Source organism: Neovison vison, chromosome 8 (assembly GCF_020171115.1).
Source record: "Neovison vison isolate M4711 chromosome 8, ASM_NN_V1, whole genome shotgun sequence".
NCBI lineage: Eukaryota > Metazoa > Chordata > Mammalia > Carnivora > Mustelidae > Neogale > Neogale vison.
In genome coordinates this window covers 44,721,961-44,736,032 of record NC_058098.1, presented here as the reverse complement: position 1 = coordinate 44,736,032, position 14,072 = coordinate 44,721,961, and the positions used below count along the sequence as shown (strand labels likewise).

General features: G+C 45.6%; 1 protein-coding gene across 9 annotated transcripts in view; it reads right to left on the bottom strand.

The window, feature by feature from the left end:
* Positions 1–14,072, bottom strand: part of RIN2 (Ras and Rab interactor 2) — a 231,250-nt gene that overhangs the window by 26,585 nt on the left and 190,593 nt on the right. For all 9 annotated transcript variants that reach the window (XM_044263536.1, XM_044263530.1, XM_044263531.1 and 6 more), the window contains 3 exons: positions 11,930–12,041; positions 8,029–8,101; positions 2,687–2,778 (listed from right to left, as the gene is read on the bottom strand). In XM_044263536.1, the coding sequence (XP_044119471.1) occupies positions 2,687–2,778; positions 8,029–8,101; positions 11,930–12,041 (277 nt within the window). The remainder of the gene's footprint in view (positions 1–2,686; positions 2,779–8,028; positions 8,102–11,929; positions 12,042–14,072) is intronic.

Sequence of the window (14,072 nt, the reverse complement as noted above, 5' to 3'; positions counted from 1 at the left end):
TGGGGGATGTTACACAATCTGCTTGGGGTTTTACGTGTTCAGCATTAAAACCCCCAAGGGAGGAAAAATACGCACATGGAACCCATCAGCAGAAAAAAGAAGACAGCAGACCTATGCAAACGCTAAGTGCAAGTTCAACCCTTTATCTTTATCTTAGTGGTTAGCTGCCCACACTCCCTAAATCCGAGCCCTCCTTACCACTATGGCTACACACACTCAACACTCTTTGGAGCAGTGCACACTGCTTCCTGTAGCTAAATGGCCCTATGTCACTTACATACGGGGCTCGGGTTTCCACGCAAATCGTGGGAGACAGGGGTGGTGGTAATTGTCTGTTGTGATTTCCATTCGGATTAGGTTATTCTCTCTCTACAGCTTTGCCTTGTTGTGGTTGCCTAAAATGTTTCTTTCCTATGGGGCCAAAATGGCTGACCATGGGGGACAGCGGGGAGGCTCTCACTGGGAGCCCTTTGTCCTGTCCTCTGTGTCGTAAACACACCTGAGTGTCACCTGCTTCCTCTTGCCCTTCCTTTCCTTCTCTCTGGCTCTGTGCTGTCCAACACAAGAGCCACTGCCACAGAGGCATTCAATTTTAAATTTCGCTTCATGTCAATCAATTAAATTTAAAAACAGGCATGCAGTTCGATTACTGGCAAATGTTGAAGTAGTTTCAGAACTAGGGTATGTTACGTGAATGTAGTTTTTCAACTGTAAATTTAATGAAATATGAATACAGTTCACGTGTTTCTGATGAAAATTTAATGCCCATAGAGAGATGTGCTGTAAGGATAAAACACATGCTGGATTCCAACACTTAGTATGAAAAAAAAAAAAAGAATGTAAAATATCTCATTAATGCCTTTGAAGTATTGCTTTTATTGCATCAGTAATTTTAAAAACATTGCTTCCATGTCGAAATATTTCAGATCTAGTACAAAAAAATAAAATAAATCATAAAAATTAATTTCACCTGTGCCTTTTAAATTTTCTTTAATGGGAAAATTTAAAATTACACACTGGCTTGCGTTATATGCATTTCTCTTGCCCAGTGTAGGTCTGCGTGGAATGACTCTCACCACCTTTGGGTCTTAGTGCTGCCACCACTCCTAGACTGTATAAGGCTTAGTACATAGAGCTCCCACGAATGTGTTTCCTCCCATATGGATTATGGACGTGGGTGGTGGGGTTGGGGAAGGGACGGACGCTATTAACTTTGACCCCTTGGTGTGGGGCCTATCATGTAGCAGACCTCTAGAAACGTTTGTTGGAAGGACAAATAAATGAAGAACAGAGTTGTAGAAAGTGCTGTCTCTTCACAAAATGAATAATGTATACACTGAAAATGACAAACTGGGTATGTATTAATTAGGCCTCATTTGCTTCTGGTCAGTGGCCACTAGGACAAGGTATTTTTGTGTTTATCTCCTCAGGACACATACACTGACCTTCAGTCCTTCAGCCCCGGCATGAAGCAGGCACTGCCCACTGACCACAGAACCAGGAGTTCTGTGGCTGGAGGTCGGCTGTGAAAACAGACTTGGTACTGGTCTTCCAGAGGCCAGCGATCTAGTTGGTTATATTCACTTAAATTTGGGAAATGTCTTAAACTCTCTCCAAAGGTGTCTGAAACTCCAGTGCAAGAGATGGTATAGCTTTTCAGCAGGGACATTTATCCTACCCTGGTATTTTTACCAGGAATCAGTTTCCCAATCCCACTACCTAATTACCCATCAGACAGGTCTGAGACAGATGGAGCAATTCTTTTGAAGCAATTGTAGCTTGAGAAAGAGTCTGAATCTGTCTCTAGGCTTCTTATAGGTGCTAGGATCCCTGGTACTTGCATTTCAGCATCTCAAATTTCCATTCCAATACTATGGCCTGGTTATTAATCTTTTAGAAGACCGAAGCCCTAAAAATCTAAAGAGAATTTCCCCTTCCAATCTGGGGGAAAAGCTTCCCCCCCACAAAGTTAAACCCACACAAATTCCTCAGGGCAATGGGACAAGGAAGTGAAATTGGGTGAACTGTATGTCCTGATCCATTGTCAACCAATGTCCCAAAGCATGGTGTTGCATTTAGGGGCGTTGGCAAAGGGGCGGGAGAGGGAAGCCAGTGCCCAGCTGGTCAGAGCGAGGATGCATGGCAGGATAGGGGACACGGCCCAGGACACCAGGACTGACACTGAACAACCACAGAGGAAGTGAGACAGATGTTACTTGAGATGCCTACATGGTCAAATTCCCCAAAGCACAGAAGTGCCGTCAATGCCCATGTGTTCTTCTAGAACAAAACGTGTGCACGTGAGATGTGCTGTGCTGTTTCCCTTTCTGCCAAGCACTGCCTTTCCCCAGTAAGACACCGCAGAAAGGAAAGATAGGACCCATTATAGAAGTTCGTGTTCCATCAGGACGTGGACTTCTAGGGTAGCTTCCATTCATTGACGGGAGACACTGGGAGATGTCGGGGTTTCCCAGGCCAACAGAGGGCTTGCCTCTGAGAGTCAGTTCAGTGTCTGACTTAGAAAAAAGACTCTCAGTACATGTGATTGTAGGACCTCACGGCCCTGTGAGCAAGTTTTGCCACGGAGATGGGGATTATTTTTTGATGGAACAGTATATCACCAGCCAACATTGGCTCTGCTCCACAGATCATTTCAGGAGAGAACTGGGCAGGGGCACCCACTTACTTAGTCCCAGCTGGGCTAGTTCTTCAAGTCGAGCCTCAGTCATGGCTGTTGAAATGGCATAAGGCAACTTCAAGGTAAACGGCAGAACATCCCTGATTTTTAAAAAAAGAGAATATTTGTAATCTTGTTTCTTGTTTCTGTTTCTTGTTTGCATTTCATCCTAGAGATGTTTTAGCTTCGACTGCAATGTCCTAAGGAAACACTATATCATACCTAACCAGACCTTGTCTTTACTGGGGATGGAACTGCAAGATTACTCTTCTTGCCTCTAGTGACACTGGGGACAGACTGAGAGAGAGGCTGACTGGTTTGCTATCTGTAATGAGGACAAAATTTCCTCCATGGGGTAGCTGACGTGTATCTAGTATTAATATCAGAATCCCTATGCCAATGGATCTTACATATATATACATAAAACATTATGTACTAATTTGCCACATGTTCTGAACATTGGCCCCAACTCATTGAGCAGGACTGTGTAATCCTAAGCCGAGGTTATGATCTCATGTCCTTACACACAGCAGATTCTCCACCACTGTCAGTTTTACTCTGACATCTTCCAGCTAGAGCCCACGCATTGGGGGTTGTATGCTGGACACAAAAGTTCCTCCTGTTTTAAGGTAACGCTTCTCTATCTGTAATGTACACATGAATCCCCGGGAGTCTTGTGTTACTGCACGCTCTGATTCAGGAGGTCTGGGTGAGGCTGGAGACCCAGCATTTCTGGCATGCTCACCGCTGCTGCTGCTGCTGCCACCCCTGCACCACGCTCTGAGTAGGGAGGCAAAGGGAAAGGACTTCATGCAACAACCCTGGCCCCACGCAGCATGGCACCATGTGTGCACCAGCAAACCCAAGCACCCAACATCACAGACCAACAGGCCCAACAGGAAGAAGCTGAACTGAGCTGGCACCAGGGTCCTTTCCCGGCCAGCAAATAGTGCCACCACGAGTAAATGCATGGACCACGAGCTCTTTCTTTCTCGGAAAGGGCAAACGCAAACCTAACAAACATCTGCTCATTTTCATATACAAGGGAGTAGCATTGGTGGCTCCCCACTCCCCAGGGCTCACACAATGCCATGGCTGACAATGACAGGGAGAAAGCCTGTTTTGAATAAATGAATGAATGAATATGCAATAACAATGGTGACTTATCCAAAAAGAAATTATTTGTTTCAGTGGTAGTATTGGTCTTACAAAAAAAGAACTCGGGGGCACCTGGGTGGCTCAGTTGGTTCAGCATTGGACTCTTGGCTCAGGTCATGATCTCAGGGTCTTGGGATCAATCCCTGCAACAGGCTCTGTACCCAGTGGGGAGTCTGCTTGTGGGCTCTCTCTCCCTCTCCCTCTGCCCTCCCTCTGCTCATGTTCTCTCTCAAATAAATTAATAAATAAATCTTTTTTAAAAAAGGAATTTACTCATTCATTCAACAAATGTTTATCATCATCTATGATGTGTCAGACACTGTTACAGGTGCTGAAAACACACAAAAGACCCTGCCTGCCTACACAGAGTATCACTCCAGTGAACACCAAAAGACAATGAACAAATACGCAGTTTATAGAACAGGAGAAAGGGATGTGTGCCACAGATTTTAATATATGTGCAAAAGGGGAATAACAAAGAGTATTCAAGAGTGACAGTTGGCCAGAGAAGGCCTCATGCTACCCATGAGCAGGTAGCATTTGAGTAAAGATTTAAATAGATCAGGGTGCAAACCATGAAAGAAAGAACTTCTTAGGCATAGGAAGCAGCAGGTGCAAAGGCCCTGTGGTGGGAGAGGGTCTGGTATATATGAAGAACAGCAAGGAGGCCATGATGGCTGAGGTGCAGTAAGTGAGGGACAAAATGTAGAGCTTCCACCAGTATTTTGTCTACACAAGAGACCATGAAAACCTCCACTGAAGAGAATAACTATCCCAAACAACTTGTTTACAGTAAGATTAGGCAACATTCTAAACTGAATCAGATTAAATGTGGATGACTAGAGAACTCTGGAACCCCTGAAGCTGTTGACAATGAATAACAAATTAGTAAGGTCAATGAAAAGAGCAAAACACGAACACAATGTCATTTACCGCTTTGCCTCCAATATAGCGTTCACATAAATATTAGGGGGTGGCAGTCAGGAGGCGGCTCTTTCCTGAGCTGTCAAGCCTGGGTCACCCCCTGTTTCCAGGGACCCTTTTGTCTCCCTCCAAATGCTGTGAGCACCTGCTTCTTCTTGTCCACTTGCATCCTTTCTGGATGAAGCAGGCAGAGCCTTGGTGGGGATGGCAGCGTCTGTAATAGTTGCTGCCCGACCGGGGAGAGGCAATGACTCAGATTATAATCTTAAAGGAAGATTAATGGGAAGCAGAACTTTGTAACGCCAGAGCATCATATAAATATATGTTTCTACGGCTGCAAAAACTTAATTAAAATCTTCCTTCTTTAGACAATTTGGGGGAAAGCCACATATGACAAAACGAACCTCTGTTTATTTTAAGCTTTTATCTTGCCCAGCGCAGTACCTGGAGCCTAAACATCACATGGCTGGTTTTTCTTAAGGGCATGTATGACAGGAAACCACACCTGTATTTCACTAATGGGTGTTTTTCAGCTTTGATCTACTGGAACATTAGATGTTGCCCATGAGTCCTTTTCCACGGCACCAGCTAAGGGCATAAGATAGCATCTCCTCACACACACACACACACACACACACACACACACACACAGTCGCTTCCCTCTCTCTTTATCCTGTTAAGAAAAGGAGCCCTGATTCTAAAACCTACATAACAGACAAAATAAAGCCAGCTTAGGTATAAATGTTTCACTCAAAAGTTTTAGGACACACAGAATTTACTTTTGAACCTTTGCTCTGTATGTCATGTTTCTAAAGCGGAGGAGACTAATTCTTGAGTACTTACGACTGCACCAAGCACTGTAACTCATGTGGTACCCACCCAGGCCCCTAGGAAGAAGCTCTGATGTCCCGCATTCTGTGGGTCAGGAGCACAGGATAGCATAGACGCAGAGGTCTCTGTACCCACTCACAGAGCTGATGTGGAATTAAGTGGGGCCAGGAACCCAGTTACACTGGACCCCAAGGTCCATGGAGGGGTGCTGTACAGTGGCAAGATACAGCTCTGGCATCATTGGTTTAAATCCAATTTCTGCCACATATTAATTGAACAATTGTGGTAAGTGTCCCACTCTCTGAACCATGGTGTCTTCACGATCCTAATTTTGGGGTTGCCATGAGGATTAGAAATGATATAAATATGGTGCCTAGCACCTATATAGAAAACCCCTGAAAATACCATTAACATTAATCAATGATAATTAAGAACTATTATTTCTTCTAGCTCTTTGCGACTTGAAGTGTAATTGCAGAACCACCAGCATTGGCCTCGTGACCCGGGAGACTGTTGGAAACGCAGACTCGCCAACGCTGCTGTGGACCCCCTGAATGGGAATCTGCATTCTAACAAGATTCCAGGTGAGTCTAGTGTGCATAAGTCTTTGTGGGGCAATGCTCTCCATGACACTAAGGTTGCTGAACTGTCAGCGGGCTCCCAGGCATTCGTGGCCAAGGTGTACATCTCATTCTTCAGCTACCTTCCTGATGTGACCAGTCACATGCTGACTGATTCATGAATTCTCTAGCCTAGTGCACCTGTGCATATGCATTCCGAGGGGGTTGGGGGACACCAGCACTGACAACCCAACCACTTTCTCTATGTGAATACATTTACGTATCAGTAACCAGCTAGAGCATTTCAAAAATATTGTGGCCAGACTGGGTCAAATCAGGTACTGTTGCCTAAGAACACTGTTTCAGGTAAACAGGTAATGTAAATAAAGCATTGGAGGAGAAACAAAAACATGAAGAACTTTTGCATTTGGAGGGATAAAAAATAGGAAAATGAATCTCAGGGCTCTCTGATCACAAAATGTCAATGTGGGGATTTTTCCATCAGCACCTTATTTTGGGACCATGCTTTGTAGTGTAGGGAAGGCTTTCATGTGCTTTATCTCCTTCAACCATCAAACAGCCCTGGACATCAGGTTAACCAGCCTCTTACGAATACTGAGGGGAGAGATGGTATCTTTCGTATGCTGCTGCCAAATACTATGTTATAGGTGTAACGATTTTTCACAACAGGACAGTCAACAAGCCAACTCTGCAGAGTAAGCCAACTTCGCCTCCAATCAACATGCTAGTGTCGAAATTCACTTTCGAGAGCTGGTTGGCCTCAAACCAGAGCAGGTGTGGATTCCTGGAGCCAGTGGGGGCTCCTGCACTGGCTTCTTCTTCTTTCTGGGCAGTAGATATTCACCCTTACACAGGCCAAGGGCTCTTGCTCACTGGGTCCAACTCTAGATGAAGCCCCTTGGCTTCCTCCCCTGGGTGATCAGCCCTGCAGGTCCCCGCTGTAAGTTCCTCCCCACCCTCAGGCCATTGACGGTGTGGCTTTACCTTCGTGGTGAAGTCTAGGGGTCAACTGCTCAGTGCCTTCCCCTGGGAGGGTCTAGACCAACAGGTACAACAAACATCTAACTCCGTCTTTGAGAACAGACTCGACCCGAACCCCAAACAAGCTTCTCCACTTCAGACTGGGATGGCTGTGAGACATGATCTTTGGAAAGACCCCAGGAATGTATGCCTGTCTGTGCTCTATCGGCTGCAACAGGCATACAGAGAAGCCAAGGGGGCCTGCGTGGAGGTCATGTCAGTCTCTGCAGATGAAGACTATAGATTCTGAGTCATCCAAAGAACACTCCACTTGAAAAACTGTGATGGCTAGAAAGGAAAGAAACAGGGAGCACCTTCAACGACTCACAGATTCCCCACACTAACACGGGGATTTGTGGCCGAACTACTTGTGGTCTGACACAGTTGCATGAGGGCATGAGCGCTGAGTGGGCCTGGAGAACAGTGATGCAAGATTATGAGCTGGTTTATGGAGCCCGTATTTCCAGCATCCCTTGGAGAGTTGCAGAAACATTATCAGGGACCTTTAAATGTTAGGGGTCTTCATCGTGGGTCCCTTTCTGTGTGTGCCTGTGTGCACATATGTGTACACGTGTGTCTGTTTTCCTGCCCGACAGGTCTAGGTGAAAGAAGTCAAGGGCATAGCTTGAGGACATGGGCATATTAATTTGGATGGGCCAGCATAGTATTTTGATACTACCTGGCAGAGGGGACTTGGTGACTGTTTTAATTCATAATCAATCCCTCCAGGGACATCTCCCAGACCCCTCTGCCCAGCTTTCATCCAGAAGCCCCGAGGCCATTTACACGGCATGCACTAAGCAGGTGCTTAAGATCGTAAGAGGTGTAGAGTCTTACCTGCTGATGCAGTAGAAAGCAATGAGCCGGAACAAATCCGCAAAACTGATTCCTGAGCCTTCCAGGGAAAAGGCTGCAAAAGAGAAGATTTCGGAAACCAGCTGAGTGTCCCGGGGAATTGTTTTGGGAAAGGAAAGGCCCTCTGCTATTGTCTGCTGCATGTGTAGGACCCTCTCTGTGCTCTCAAACCAGCTACTGTGCAGCTTCTCAGAACCAGCTGTGGCGAGGATGTGTGTCACCCAGAAACAGACCAGTAGAATCCATGGCCTAGAAGTCCAGGCCCTGACTCATGCTCTAGTGCTTGGTAAACAGACCAGCACAGGCACAAATTGCACAACTATCTTTTTTTTTTTTTTTTTTTTAAATTTAAACACATGAGGTACTTGGGTGGCTCAGTCCATTGAGCATCTGCCTTTAGCTCAGATCACGATTCCAGGGTTCTGAGGTTGAGTCCCACATTGGGCTCCCTGCTCAGCAGGGAGTCTGCTTCTCTCTCTCCCTCTGCCTGCTGCTCCCCCTGCTTGTGTTCTCTCTCTGTGTCAAATAAATAAATAAAATCTTAAAAAAAAAATTCAAACACGAAGTTGAGGAGGGGGCAAGGGGCCAGTTAGGCTAGCCTGCAAGGCCATGAGCATACAACAGTGCTGGGGAAACACCGAAGCCCCCGCTGCCCTTGACCCCCTTTGGGTAGATGGGTAAAACTACTGGGTCACATTCCTCTTTTCCAAAATAGGCCACCTCTGGTTAAGACACAAGGCCAAAGGAGTACAAAGCTTGGAGGAAAACACAAGGTTCTAGTAAATTAGCTCTGGGGTAAATTCAGCAGGGAAGATTCTAAAACCCATTTACTTTGAGTGCCCCTACCCACCACCACAAAGTGCACAAGCTTCCCAGCGACCATGAGCTGGCCAGACAGTGAACCATCCTGCACATGTTCCCAATGGCTGGACAGTGAGGGTTTGACTTTAGATACTTACATATTTGCCAACCACTCCTCACGCCATGTCTGCCAAAATGCCACTCAGGCAGTCATCCTTCCAAAAACATTCCAAATAGCCTCAGCCTTGTGAAGATTTCCTTGGTTTCTCAATCAGTTTTTTTCCCTCTTATAACACTCCGAATCCTCACTTACATTGTTTGTTATCTGCATATGTTGTTTTAGTTTGCTTATCAGTATCTCTGTAGCACCCCAAACACACCTATGCCTCTACACATACACCATGACAGACAGAAACAGAAACACGCACGTGCACCACAATTAACTAAATAAGTAGGGGGAAGCCGATGTGGGGGTAGGTTAACCTCTCCGAGCCTTGGTTTTCTCATCTGTACAATGGACAAGAATAGCAGTTTCCCTCTCTCTCAGAAAGGTAGGAGTGGAAACTGAAATTTTAAAACATGGAGTAATTGTATGTAAGTGATGAATCACTAAATTCTATTCCAGGAACCAATATTACACTGTGTGTTAACCAAGTCAAATTTAATTTAAAAAAAAAAAAAAAGTAAACAAACACCAAGATCTGGGCATTAGGTATGCTGGTTGCTACTTTCTCTTAGGTATCATTCTCCCAGCTGACAGACCAAAGAAATACATGAGTATACTAACCTATGTAAATACATTTGACTACTGATATTCCCTGCATGTAGCCATCTGTATGGATATCAAGAGAAAAATGAATTCTTACTGATGTTTCCAACACTAATCCTTACCACATGGATCATTCTAGTCTATAACCTCCCCCTCCAACAGTGAAAAACATGGCTCCCACCATCCACCATCATTTACTTCACTGTTCAAGTCCAGTATCCATGTATAGTGGTGTCCGAATTGTTAACCTGTTTCCCTGTGGGAGGCCACTTTTATAACTACAGTATCATACTCATGTGGCATTCCTTTTGCCATAATACCATTTAGGCGGGTAAAATCTGTTTATTACCTAAAAAAATAAAATAATAATACAATTACATTAACTTAAGAATGGGGTAATTCATGTGAAAGCAGTCTATACAAATACGAGCTGGTCTTTACTATTAAACCATATTGTCCAGATGTTATGACAAGGTATCTGTGTTTCTAGCAAGTCCTTCCTTTCCCAATCCACCTCCATTCTCACAGAAGCTAGGCGCTGGCCAGGAAGGGCCATCATGGTGGGACCAAGACCTGTCATAACTAGTCACAAGGGAATGCTTTGCTCTGACCAACTTTTTCAACCATGGTAAGTCCTCTGGATGGGAAGAGGGAACTGATACAAATCTTGACACAATACAGAGGAAAAATCTTCAGCCAGGAGGAAGCTAAGATGAACACCAAGAAAGCTTTAAAGTGCAAACACTAACTGTACTTACTGTAGGGGGGCGAGGAGGGGGTTTCTAGGCTAACTTACCACGCTTCACTCTGGATATGAGAAGGGATGTAAAAACCAGTTAGATCTATCACTTCTTGGCTAGCCAACTTCTGAAAGCTACTGTAGCGTTGACTTTCCTCACTTAAATTTTTATCCATTGTCTTTAGAATGGAGGGTTTGCAATCTATCTTGTGATTACCTCCTCATGCAAATTCACTGGTATGAGCCACACACGAGGGTCACTGACCACTCGTGGAGGTTTTCCTGGGCATCAGTAACCTTGTAAAACCTGGAGGAAACAGATCACAAGGCCCAGGTTGACAGCTGAACCTGAGGCTGACCTCAAAGAGGCTGGCAGGTTTCACTTCTGCTGGAAATGTCTCCTCTAGACTCTGTGAAGGCCATTTGGTTCAGAGAGACCATGAACTCCAGGCTGAGTATAATCCCTTCCCTGCTCTTCAACTGACCTCAGTACCTTCACTTTCCTCAAAAGTGGGGACTGAGGCTTGCTTAGGTGGAAACTGGGGAGCAAGCGAACATTGTGGCCTCGGTCTTGCTATAGAGAGAGTCACTGGGCTTCCAAACTCACCACTCCTGGCTTTCCCATCTCAGCTTGTTAACCCATGCTTTCTTTCTTTCTTTGTTTTTATTATGTTGTTACATTAGTCACCATACAGTACATCATTAGTTTTTGATGGAGTGTTCCATGATTCATTGTTTGTGTGTAACACCCAGTGCTCCATGCGATATGTGCCCTCCTTAATACCCATCACTGAGCCAACCCATCCCCTACCCCTCTCCTCTCTAAAACCCTCTGTTTGTTTCTCAGAGTCCATGGTCTCTCATGGTTCATCTCCCGCTCAGATGAAACCTTCCCCTTTGGGGCACAGAGTCACAGCAGATCCTTTCCCAGAAGCTGCCAATACATCAGCACTATGTGTTCCCTTTTGTATTTAAAACATGGCCCTCCACATTTTCAGGGATTGCTGAATAGCAGAAAGAAAACCAAAGCCACCTTTCTCCCTTCAAAACTTCTGACGGCTAATTTCTTTTCAGAGGGCTGGATTCTGCCTCTGATGAGGGGCATTTCATAGACAAATGAACAGTGATTGTCTGGAGGGAACACGTCCACTCAAGGGTAATTCACAAAGATGTGCAGACACATGCCTTCGCATGTCATCCTATAAAAAGGTCCAATCGCTAGAGCTTGTCCTGTGGGTTAGTCATCAGTAAACCTAGGAACCAAATCCATGCTCTACTTAACTGGGGAGGGGCAAGAAAGCCAACCCGCCATGTGCCAAGCAGTGGGCTGCACACAGGCTGTTTACTTAAACCATTAACAGTTCCCTGATGCTGCCATCACCCCATTATCCTGACAAGAAAACCAAGGTTCCTTGGGTCGGTTACCTGCCCAGTCACCGAGTGAAGAAGTAACTGTGCCAGGACTCAGACTCATGTCTGTCTGTCTTGAAGGGCAAGCTCTGTCCACTTCCACTTGCTTGGGTGATCAGAGGCCCTCCCATCAACCAGGACTTCGCCATCCAGTGACCACTTACTGTACGTGCTTTCCTTTATGGCAAATTCCTTGAGAGGGGCTCCAAATTCACAGGGTAGGCGAAGGGAGAGAACCTTCTTCTGCATTTTGGTGGATTTACGAACCAGGAATATCTAGTGGAGGGAAAAAAAATTCAAGCTTAGGAACTATCTAGAAGGTGAGAAGCTGAGCATGTGATTTCCTGCACACGCAATGTCCATGACTAGAATGCCCTTTATAACTAAACCTCAAGGCTCAACCGGGGACACTCTACTGCCAGCGAAAGGGACTCTCAACAAGCATGCCCCAGCTGCCTTCCTTTGATAACTGGCTTCAAAAGAATCCTACTTTCCCTTTGACAGAATCGTCTCCAGGAGACCAATGCTCCCTCAGTCTGCAGAAGCAATTTCAGTTTGGTGATTGTTTTATAGCTCTTGTTATATGTTCGCTAGACCACGTCTTCCGTGGGCACCATGGTTGATGAACCCAGATTCTAAACAGGAGTAACATGGCTAAACCCTAGGAGGTAAATTGGGAGTTCACTGGCTAATTTGGCTCATGAGTATATTTATGAGAGAAAATTAAATTCGTGGGCATCTGAGTGGTTCAGTTGAGCATATGACTCTTAATTTCAGCCCTGATCATGATCCCGGGGTTGTGGGATCGAGCCCCACATCGGGCTCCGTGCTTAGTGGAGTCTGCTTCTCCTGCTCTCCTTCTGCTCCCCCCCCACTCTCTCTCTCTCAAATAAATAGATGAATCTTAAAAAAAAAAAAAAAGGAGAGAGAAAGAAAATTAAACTTATTTCTAAGAGTTAAAAAGCAGTTTTTTAAAATTAAAATCAGAGTTTCTAGCTTGTCTTGGAAAATAGCATGACATGGCAAGATCAGGTATGGTGAAACAATTGTTGCAGCTAAAAATGGCTGCCCCGTTAGGGAGGTAGGGAGGTAATGCTTTGAGGGTCCCCCAAGCCAACACCAGAGCTACAGGTCCATTTTGTCACTCCACTTTGTGACAATCTCTCTCCCAGTTCTAATACTATCTTCAGGCGTGTGCTTTAAACCAGCCCAACTCCCGCTGTCCAACTTGAACCGCCATTCTGGCCTCCGACACTGCAGAGGCAACTATGCCCTATAATGCTAGGCACTGCACAACTCCAGGGGGAACCAGTTCCCTAGGCTATAAATCAAACGGTATCCCCTAGAGTGTGCAGTGGAACAGCCTGGCTGAGTTCTGGTTCCCTTCTGGATGGAGCACATGGCCCCTCTCCAAGGACCCTATCCTGTCTTGTTTCTCTAACTACTACTCTCTCCCCTGTATTCGGACACGATGCTCTCTGCTCCCTTATTCTTATCATTTCACCTCATCTTCACTCCCCTCCGTATGTCCAGTCAGTATCTCCCAAGAAAATTCTTCTGGGTGGAGGTGGGAGGGCGGCTATGGGGATTGGGTGTCTGCTGAGAGGGAATTAGGAAGACCTTTGAGTTCTCTCTTCTCTCCCAGCAGTCACAGCGAGGCAGCCATGGGATAGAATACATCTAATAGCCAGTTCTGGGAGTCAGTGCTTCTGCGACACCCTAAAACTGAAACAGAGATTTCAAACACTATCCCTATGGGTAGAAAAGCCCAAAGACTTGCTGGGAGCCAACAGTTGGTTGGTGGAGTAGACATTTCATTCCTTTGTGCAGGTGGGCATCTCCCTGAAACCTGGGGGTCAGGGAGAATAAAGTCTCATGTCCTAAATGTCTGCAGTTTTAGAACAGAGATTGTTAAAGTCAGGCCTGTAGACCAAATCTATCCTGCGGCCTGTTTTTATAAATAAAGCTTTATTGAAACAAAGCCACACTCCTTCACTTACATGCTGTCTGTGGTTGCAGCTGCACTATGAGGCACAGCTGAGAGGTTCTGACAGATTCTATGGCCCACAAAGCCAAAAATATTTACACTTTGGCCTTTTACAGAGAGTCTGCCAATTCTGTCCTAGGATGGAGAGGATTAAGGACCCATGATACCACGGCAGGACTTTGAAATCTTCCTTCCTCTCACACCTGCTTTTCCTTCTCTTCAGCGTTCTTGCTTCTGGTGCACTCTGGCCTATTCTGATCCGTGCTGCTCCCTTCCTCCGCCTGCCCTCCGCCTGCCCTCAGCTTGCCCTACCTCGTCAG